Source organism: Branchiostoma belcheri, unplaced genomic scaffold (assembly GCF_001625305.1).
Source record: "Branchiostoma belcheri isolate BF01 breed outbred unplaced genomic scaffold, Haploidv18h27 scaffold552, whole genome shotgun sequence".
Lineage (NCBI taxonomy): Eukaryota > Metazoa > Chordata > Leptocardii > Amphioxiformes > Branchiostomatidae > Branchiostoma > Branchiostoma belcheri.
The window spans coordinates 1-10,514 of record NW_017804190.1 but is presented as its reverse complement, the minus strand read 5'-3'; the positions used below and the strand labels follow the sequence as shown (position 1 = coordinate 10,514).

The following is a 10,514-nucleotide window of genomic DNA, read 5'->3' as shown; positions in this document are numbered from 1 at the left end:
AGAGCGCGAGATTAGGCCACTCCGTGAACAAGATGGACTGATAGCCATCGAAAATTTGGAGGTTAGTATCCTTATCCTTCCAAAGTTGTCACTGATGAAAGAATTCACTAGGAACTGTATCTGTACGTGACAAATGAATCTCTTCAATGTATTTCATGTATATTCAAAATATTGTATTGGGCAATGGAAATATACCCGGTTAATGTGTATGATTCAAAGGCATTTGCATTCTGTTAAACTTAGACATGGCAGCTTTGAGAGGTGCAGTCGTCGTAATCGTAATTGGTAAGTACTCACTTAAGACCTCTCTTGGACGTTGTTTTAAATATTAACTACAAGAAATCCTTAAAAGGATTCCTTAGAAATCCTTAAAAGGATTTCTTGTAGTTAATATTTGCATGCGCGGGACACAAGTTTCTTTTGTCAATAACAAGGACACAAAAATATTAGTTCGCCAACTGATGCTAGTCTTCTAACCTTTGCGACATACGAATTATAAATATTTTATTGAGAGGGTACCAGAGGGCGCTAAAATCTAATCATTTTGAGGCTCATCAATACCAACTTATACATGTACATACAAAAAAAAATGAAATATATCGCCTTCTTGGGCTATCGTGTTTACAAACGGACACACACAAACACACAGCCACAAACAAACACAAACAAAACACATTCAAAAGAACGACCCCGAAAACATGACCTTTTCTGGTAAGGTAATTATGTCCATCATAAAACAATGTGATATATATTGTGTCGTCTTTCCGTTCAAGACGTTCTTATACTTGCATTGCCTTTCCACGATTCAGCGACATCAGCCGGAAACTGGCTTCCACCAGCATTTTCACACGACTTCATTACTTTCAACTGGGATGCCACAGGCTTCGTGCTGAATGAAACGAGGAATGAATCATTTGTGAAATACGTGGTTCAGCTGTACAAGACTAAGAACGACAGTTGGTAAGCTCATGTCTTTTACAAGAGAATGAACAGAAATTAAGTGAAATGAACTCTTAAATGCAAAGTACAGTAATGCATGTAAGAAATCAGGTCTCAAGACACCAATACCTAGATATAATTATTTTTCGAAATCAACATACTTCGTCCATCTTTCGTTCTCTTATGCACCTATAGTTATATAATATCTGGCAATGATAACATGAGAGTATCTAGATCCTACTCGGATTTGTGTGGCGCCACAAATCAAATGATGCTTTTTAAAGAGAATGTTCTCAGCCTATTTTTGTCTTTCGCATTATAGAAAATCAACTGTGTGTAATTGTCTTCGTCAGAAGGACTATGAAATTGTCTCGCCGGAGTGTGGGGAACTGCGGATTTTGCGATATAACTCTGGAAGGCATGATTCGACGTCCATGATTTTTGGCAGGCAGATTACCGCTGTTAAGGCCAAAGTCAAGTACAAGTTTTGGCTTCGTGGGGGGTCCGTGCGTCATGTTAGTGCACCTTTTGTGTTTGTGGCTTGTTAGCAAGATAACTCAAGTATTTGTAAAATGTTGATTATAATTCTTGGTGTGGTGCTTACTATTGTCGGGACCAAGGTTAAGTTCGTTACTGAGCTTCGTGGGGGGTTTCGTTGTGACTACAGGGGGCATTTTGTTAATTTTTCTTGTGAGCAGGATAACTTTTGTATGTGTGGATGGAAGTTAATGAAATGTGATAGGCATATTACTGTCGTGGTCTCCAAGATTGAGTTCAAAGATGAGAGTTGTGGAGGTCGTTATGTCCCCGTAATAGGACCTTTTGTGTTTAGAAATCCCCCACCTACATCTGCTTGGAGACAGCCGACAGCTGGATATAGCGGGGAACCCCATAATGGGATGGGATCAAATGACGTTACATTGAGGGATTGTACTATAACTTCAGCAGGGGGAGGATAGGTTGGACATATGTCAGGTTATTTTCTACGGCCACACCAAGTAATTGCTATGGATGACGTCCACTGGAGACCTTAAATCTAATTACCTTAAATTTAAGGCAAGCGCGCAATAAAAACACGAAGGGCCGAAAAACGAGATGCCTAGATTTGGAATATACTAACTGTAGAAGTACAAATGTTAGGACACAAAGAATACAAGAAACAAGTCTTCTATTTGTCATAAAGACAAATTAACAAAACAGCAGTAGTCACCCTGTTCTGATTGTTTCCTTTATAACATCTTCTCTTATTATATTTTGCGGCGCTGTCGCGACACTTTCAACACAGTAAGAATTTCTTGAACGTTTTTTTTCCAGTAACAGTCCAAACTCAAATAAGGTGGGGGGGGGGGCGTAACACGGGTGACGGCGCATCTGTATAATCTGCGGCAAACCGTTTCAGGGTGTTCTGTACCATAAAAATAGTACAGAGATTCTTTTGTTCTTTAGACCAAATTGATTATTAAAAAGATTGAAGAATACGCATGTTAATTTCTCTAGAACGATGTACCTCTGACGAAGACATGAGATCTCCGACCTCTAGTTCGATATAAGAATAAGTTGTTTTCTAGAAGCTTTCAATATTCTTTAGACATAGCAGTATGGGGCTGGAATAGCACAACAAGGCCAGTATTAGAGTAATAAAATAATATGATATAATATAATATAATATGATATAATATAATATGATATGATATGATATAATATGATATAATATAATATGATATAATATAATACATGTATAACATAACATAACATAATATAATATAATATTCACTAACTTATCTTTGCTTGCGTGTTACTTTCAATACGCATTATCACTGTACAGTGATAATGTGATTCAACCACCGATGGTACAAGAAATCCCAGTGTACTACCTACAGCACCACACATTCACACGTCTGAATCTCAGTCATCTGTACTGCAGGTAATGAGAACCAACACTATTTCATTGTTCTTTTCTGTATCATTTCATTGTTCTTTTCTGTATGTATGTATGCATTGCTTATTTCAAATGCACTAAAAAAATCTAAAAAAAGAAGGTACAAAACATAAACGCAACAGATGAATACGAAGATGTAATTCATTACGAGTTCTGATTGTAAAAAAAAGATAACCAATACTATTGCTCCTTTCACCACAATGCTTCAAGAATGTTCCAAATCATACATGTTCTTGGTTCTGGGACAATGACGATGGGCTTTAGTGTATGTTCACGCTCTACATAGGCCCAAATGCACTAGATTAGATAGCTGGAGCATAGGATACGTGAAAGAGTAAACTATATTACGTCTATATCAGTCTACAATGTCGCTTCCCTCTTCTAAAACATGCGTAGATATTTAGAGTTTTTCCAGTTATATTGTACTGCAGTTATAGACAATGTAATATGGTTGAACAATTCAGGCATATTTATGTTCTGATTGTAGCGAGCTAACATGATAAAGTATTTTAAAATGTGTTTAATCCTCAACCTAGTTATCGTTACAGAAAGTACAAATTCTGTCATTGTAAACGTAAGTGAATTGGTAGTTTCAACTTAGCTGTAATTAATGTCATTTAGCCGACAATGGTATTTAATTTTGAGTGACTTTCTTTCGAATTCATTCAATGTTATAAAATGTTTAACAAATGGATGTAAGTATTTTTTGACTACATAATTTTGTGGTGTGATGCACTGTATATGTATATTAAGAATTGGCTCTGTTTCCTGTCGTATATTGTGCTTCACAGCAACTGCACAATTGTATCAACACTTCGCAACGTAAGCTGCGGAAAGTACAACGCGATACCAATAGTGAAGACTACAGGTTAGTGGGATTTATTCATATTAGCATATATATGTGGGTATTTTTGCCGAAGCACATTCCATTGATTTAAATTGATTTCTAATCATATAAAAGCATATGGTCTTAGAGATACAAAACAGCGACATATAACAATTCTGCATTAAATCTGGCTTGTTTCTTTACAAATGCAAGAAGAGGATAACGTGTTAGAATTATTTTTTAATGATGATGGCCAACACGTTACAGTGGATCTGGGATTCAATCTAAGGTTTCGAAAAAAAACTTGTGTATGTATGATTGTACTATACTTGACTCTCTTTTCACAGAAAGACCCCTGTCCTTTAACTCGAAAACAGTGACCAACACGTCTATCACGGTGACTTGGCCGTCCTTCTCAGAACAGAATCGGAATCAAAAAAAGAGGGTTTTTTACTATTACCAGGTATGCGTATACATATATCTGTATCTGTATAACCGATATATACGTAACACACCAGCTTCACAGGTACGCGGTGCGGCGGCAGCTGGCTATATTATATGACTTGTTAAACCTAGCCTTTGAACATCTAACTCTAAACATCTAGTGATGATGCCCCTACTGTACTTGGTGGCAACCAGTTCCACTCTACCATACTTTTACTTTCTAGGAAAAGAAACGAGTTTGTGAACACCTCAATTCTATAGAGGATGACCTAGTGAGTGTGTAAGTTTCTTTGCTCTTCAGCTGGATATTGCACCACTAGAACCAAATACCAACGGCCCACTGGTCATCTTTAACGAGACTGAGGTGGAGGGAACATTGACTGGCCTTATTCCCGGAAAGGAATATCAAGTAAGTACCAAACAAGAATGTGGTGCCTGTTGTTTTCAGCAGAATTTTTAAACAGTATGAATTATGTCGCTTCAAGTAATTTTCAGAGTAAATGATGCGCGGTCTTTCTTTTTTTTTATTTTGACACCAAACAATCGCTAAAGCGCATTTTATGGTTCGGTTTTACCTGCCTAGTTTTCAAATAGTCAATGCAAGCGTTTATTTCAACATGTCGAAAGATTGTTCTAGCATAGCTGTCGATGGAAAGCATGTATAGTACAATCAATGTAGGGTAAAATACAACAACGATCCCCAACTGTTACAAAATATCAGCCGTTTGAATGCAATTGTGCCCAGACCAGCTATCTATCTAGTGATCTATTTATCTCTCTGTCTTTAAATTCTATCTGTGTGCCCCCATGAACTTTGTGTCACTTTCTGATTACCCGTAACTACAGCAAACGTTCCTGTGTTTCAGATTCAGCTGAAAGCAACCGGAGACGCAAATCCAAAAGTCGAACCACATCATTTTACATACACGTTCATAACCACCGACATAATTGCTACCGGTTAGTAATCAACGTTTACCATATAAAACACCTTTTGTTTGCTCAAATTTCATTATTTCAAAATCTTATGAATTTCAAAGTTTTTGTTAAGAGTATATAAACCGACATAGAGCTAGAATACATCGGCCGTAGGTCTGAACGCAGCAAAACCAATAACTGCTTTTTTTCAGACCCTTCGCCTGTGGAGGAAGTTTCGGTAATCCACACGAGCTCGACATCTGTAAGATTGAAACTGATACCACCGAAGGAAGGGTTTGTAGACCTGTTCCAGATACAAGCAACCTCGACACATCATTCTAGGTACAGAGCAGCATTCAATCGTGCAAATATGCCTACAAACATTATTATCAACTAGTATACTATAGGTCCAGACCATCAAGGGTGGCAACCCCTTCTTGAGTTATCCTCTTTCAAAAATTTTAACAAAAACGGTCCTGTAGTTTTAGCATCTACCAATCCAAAATCGTCTCAATAGCATGTCCGGAACAGTTATTGTCAGGACCTACCTCAACCCTTCACCTTGTCCCATCAGTACGATCCATCTTATGCTTAGGTCACATTTGAAACGGCGCCCGTTCGGCATGTCCTCGGCGTAGACGCCGGCCGGCGTCATGACGCCGAGCGTGCGCCGTACTGTCAGGGTCACAATTAAATGTTCCTTTACGGCTCCCTGTCGGGGCCTGCTTGTGCTCCGGCCGGCGGCTCTCATTAATATTCATAAACTTTTGCGGCCGGTTTCTGTCAGGGACCCGTCCGGTGCCCGGTCAGTCGCCCGTCTTGACCCGTGCGGCGTGTGGTAGGGTGCCGACCGGCTCTTACAGTTCGGCCGGGCAGCTGTCAGGTCCCTGGCGGGTTCCTGGCGGGATCCCGACGGGCTCCTCTCGTGTTTTTGAGCAGGTACATATATAAGCGCTGCACTGCCTGCTACCGTTCACTTCAAGTAAAGAGTACACGTCAAGTAAAGAGTAGACTGAAGTTGGCGATGCAGCGTTCAGTGCAACCTGCAAACAACTTACAAGCCCGTCTGAGATTGAGATTGGTGACAACCTACATGTAGGTCTTCTGGCATTGGTAGCTGAAGAAGAGAGGCAGGCAGAACTGGTGCGTCGCAAAAGTAACCGAGGGCCTACTTTCGAAAGTACTTCAACAGTGACGCAGGAAGTACTTCAGCAGTGACGCAGGAAGTGTGCCGTGGCAGCTCCTTGCTATTGAGCAATAAAACCACTGAATATCGTTACTTCTGTTGAAATTTGGACTGAAAATAAATGCCAGTAACTTCTGATTCCATTTTATTACGAAGGCATATGATGTAACAAGAGATAATGACAGACACATTCTATTCCTGTTATGATCTGTTTTATGAAGTTGGCAAGAGAGCCGTGCCGGCTGTTTTCCCTTGCCCTTCGACATTCTGACCCACAAATACAAGGTGTAACACACACAAGTACACGGTGTAACCCACACGTGGTGAACTGTGCGACGTAGTCTGAGGCAGGAGTTTATATATGCTCCCTATAACCCCCTTTTCCTAACCATCTGATGCACTGATCAGCACATGTGACGTCATAATCTTAGGCAGGTGCCTGTTCGGCCGCCCGACGGGTCCCGGGCAGTGAGGTTACGGCGTCGCTTCGGCGTATTTCGCCGAACGGGGCCCGAAGTGTTTTTAACTCTGAGTTAAAATCGATTCGGCGACCGCGCGGGGCCAAAGATAGGCCGGCAGCCGTCGGGAAGCCCGCCGGTCTCCGTCCAGGTCCCGTTCGGTAGTGACCCAAAAAACACGCCGAACACGCGCCGAGCGGGCCCCTTTCTTGAATTGTGACCTTAGCATAAGAACTTACAATTTATGCTATTCACAGACACACACGCACGCCTCCAAAACGTGTTTCTTGGCGAGGTTCATAAGAATTCCAATGTTTCAGTCCTCTTGTAGACGTGCCTCTCCCAGAGGGGAACCCAGCAAGTGTCAAAGCGAATCTGTTCAACCTGCAGCCTGAAACGACTTACACAATTTCAGCCATGACAGTCGCCAAGGGCAACAGGGGCAAGGCCAAAGAGGTGATCTGCACGACAGGTAAACAGTGGTAGCTGTAGAGTTTTCTTAAACGCGAGACGTCTCCTACAGCAAATGGTTTATTGCAACATTTCAGTAGTGTGTCTGCACGGGAAATGTCCCTATATGGATATATGCAATTCTGAAAATTGTGTGCTCAGATTTGTGTTCCTGTCTCGTCATATCTCAATTCATTCCAATTTTCAGAGCCAGTTCCCATCGATACAAAGCTTGTGGGGTGGACCACAGGTGTTATCATGGTCGTTGTGATTGCAGCTGCCTTCTGCACTGTGCGGATAGTAAAGAGACTAAAATACAGGTTAAACCCTGCACAACTGTTCAAGGAAGTTCTTGAGGTAACAAAGCTATTCATGTTTGTTACCTCCATGAAAAATGGAGGTATTGTTTTTGGCGTGTCTGTCTGTATGTATGTCTGTGTGTGTGTCTGTCTGTGTTTCCGCAACTTTGTAGTCAGCATAACTTCAGAACGCCTTTATGGATTGTGATGATATTTGGTATGATGGTAAGACTTGGAAAGACAAAGGTCAAGGTCAAGTATGGGCCTCCTGGTGGATGACCTTGGTACTGCAGCAGAACTTCCGGTTTTTGTATCTTTTGTCCTGAACAAGCTATGGTCTTGACTTTTTGGTGACAGATAGCTTATCCTGTCAGAAATAAGTGGCGTAAGTTTGGTCCCCCTAGCAGCTTGTTCTGGAACTGCAGGTTAGTTTCTGGTAAAAACTTTAAAAGCCAATAAGTCCAGATTGGAACAACGTATTTTCATCATTTTTGGTGTGTAGGTACCTGAGAGACAGTTGTACATGATTAAATGCAAATTATGCAAATGAGGACTTAATTTCCATAATTAATGAGGAAATTTTATAATTACAGTGTATCATATAATGGTACTGCTATACATGTAATCTATTTAATCTGTGGCAGGCGGAACATCAACAGATATCAATTATGCAAATGATGACCTAATTTGCATAATTAACGTGAAAATTCTGTGAATCCTTATTGGTGAATGATGGGAATTTTATACCTCGTAACATGTGTAACTTAAAGGTATGCATCGCTATGCATATATTATGTTAATGTGGAGGTATTTGCATAATTAATGAGGAAAAAGCAAGCCCATATTTCATGGAGGTATGAGATCTCGGAACTCTTGTTGTCTTTGTTTTTATAAATGTGTCCGAATTCCTAGCTCGATCCATCTGATGATTACAACATCTAAGCTCATATATTAGCATGAAATAAGTTGGCGCATATATTAGCATAATGAGAATTAAACTGTTCTCCGACTCAAAGAAACTCGCTCATCGGAATTTTTTCCCAAATCGCTCGGTCGACGTCTTCTTCAGCTATCCAACCCAAGTGCAGTATATACCTATAGCCAGGCACGTTATTTTCCCCAGATGTCACGTTAGCACTGGGTCAAAGTTCGTCGGAAGTCGGTACCACCCCACGTCCTGGCTGAGACAAGGTTGGTATATGTTGATGGCTTCCTACACTCACAGATCTACGTACATCAGGGCATACGAACCTTCTCTAAACCGTGTCGGGGGGCGGTACCGACTTCCGACGAACCTTGACCCAGTGCTGACGGCACACGTGGGAAAAATCACGTGTCTACAGACTGAAGATTGAGCGATTCGGTCGAATATTCCTGTGAGTAAATTTCTTGAAATTGGAGAACAGTTTAATTCTCACTAAGCTCATATATTGTCACATGCTTATTATCAGGATATAATCGGGTCTGAGAAGATGGAGCCATGGCTGAAGAAAAGAAAGAACCTGTTTCTTGAGGAGCTGATCGGAGAGGGAGAATTCGGTCACGTGAGGAAGGGCGTGCTGAGGGAAGAAGGACAACAAGCCGTCATTGTGGCTGCCAAGACGCTCAGGTAAGTTTGCTTTGGGCCATTGTGAAGTTCCATCACATTGTTACAACATTGTACAGTGTACTATAGGTTCGAATGGAAGCTCATCTGTGTTGGTAGAGTCCATAGTTGTAGATTGTAAATGATAAGAACAAAACAACGAAAGGAACTCAACACAAATTTTCAGTCGATCTCGTCGACCTTCATTAGATGTACGACCCACTGCACCGAATTTCTGAAAACTAGAAGCGTGATGACGTCAGGAGTGAATCAAATAGCGAGAAGACAGAATCCACCACTGCAGTCGTGGTTCAGAGAGGGTTGATGGGCCCTGATGTAAACTGCCTCCTTCACACTCCTCACAAAGTAATCCTGCTCCGTATCCAAAATGCACACCTTGTCAAGCGTAAAGCTACGGTCACAACCCGCCGTACGTGCTTTTTGTCCGTACGTTTTTTGGGAGGCTACGTCTGCTACGTTTTTTTCTGAAAACGTGGAGAAGGAGTGGCATCGACGCACGTCACTAGCACGTCACTCGCACGGTTTCGGAAGGTGTAAGAGTGTGGTCTGCACGCCACGTCTGGCCGTGAGCGGTTGCGTGCATCGTACGTTGCGCAAGTGGTGAGTTGTACGTGCTTACAACGTACGATCTCTGTGCGGTTGCAACTTTACCGTAAGGAGGCCGTACTCACACGTGCGTCTTTCTTACGGTATGTACGGGGCACGCCCGTCGCCCGTACTCGCACGCACGGGTGATGAATCCGCAGACCGCACGTAGAAAAAGTTTTACATGCACTTAAAGTTCTACGGCGTGTCTGCGTGCTCCCAAATCCGTAGGATTCCGTACGGAGGCGGTACTCACCACGCACGGATCCCCTACGTTTGCCCACGTTTTTGCACGTAGACAGCACGCAGAAGCACGTGCGGCGGGTTGTGACCGTAGCTTAACTGTGTGACCAGGAGACCCGATATGTATGTGTTGTGACATTTCAGACGTAGTGTAACTGGGACACTTGTGCTTCGAAAATCTTGTTTTGAATTGCCGTTCCGTTTCACCTGGACACGGTCCTGACAGAATATCTAATAGATATGTGTATTGTACCATAGAATTTATGACATTTAATCGAGGCCACTATCGGTTGCCTCAGAAGGTATGTTTTTACTGTAACTGTAGAGTGGACCGAGCCAATGAGATCACCTACCGAGACTTCGCGAAGGAAGCGAGTCTGCTAATAGAAGTCAACGATGATGGCGGTCACGTGAACATCGTCAGTCTGATAGGACTGGTGGTTGATGGGAAAATGAAGAAAGGTGCGTGACACAAATTATATCACTTGCCCACTTCTAATTCAAGACATCGTTCAATAAGAGTATTTTTCATAGTTATGTAAATGTGAATAGCTGAAAGACAAAACACACTATTATATATATATCTATATATATATATATATCTATATATATATATATATATAT

The 10,514-nt window shown here is 41.5% G+C and overlaps 1 protein-coding gene across 1 annotated transcript in view; it reads left to right on the top strand.

Moving 5' to 3' along the window:
* The window catches only part of LOC109481441 (angiopoietin-1 receptor-like), a gene marked incomplete at its 3' end in the record, with an annotated part of 13,251 nt that extends 2,899 nt beyond the window's left edge, over nucleotides 1–10,352 (top strand). Inside the window, exons 2-13 of the mRNA XM_019784025.1 lie at nucleotides 244–285; nucleotides 810–960; nucleotides 2,765–2,863; nucleotides 3,670–3,746; nucleotides 4,052–4,167; nucleotides 4,450–4,557; nucleotides 5,015–5,105; nucleotides 5,276–5,405; nucleotides 7,028–7,179; nucleotides 7,366–7,514; nucleotides 8,908–9,065; nucleotides 10,216–10,352. Coding sequence (XP_019639584.1) covers nucleotides 244–285; nucleotides 810–960; nucleotides 2,765–2,863; nucleotides 3,670–3,746; nucleotides 4,052–4,167; nucleotides 4,450–4,557; nucleotides 5,015–5,105; nucleotides 5,276–5,405; nucleotides 7,028–7,179; nucleotides 7,366–7,514; nucleotides 8,908–9,065; nucleotides 10,216–10,352 — 1,410 coding nt within the window. The remainder of the gene's footprint in view (nucleotides 1–243; nucleotides 286–809; nucleotides 961–2,764; nucleotides 2,864–3,669; nucleotides 3,747–4,051; nucleotides 4,168–4,449; nucleotides 4,558–5,014; nucleotides 5,106–5,275; nucleotides 5,406–7,027; nucleotides 7,180–7,365; nucleotides 7,515–8,907; nucleotides 9,066–10,215) is intronic.
* Between the last annotated feature and the right edge of the window lie 162 nt (nucleotides 10,353–10,514).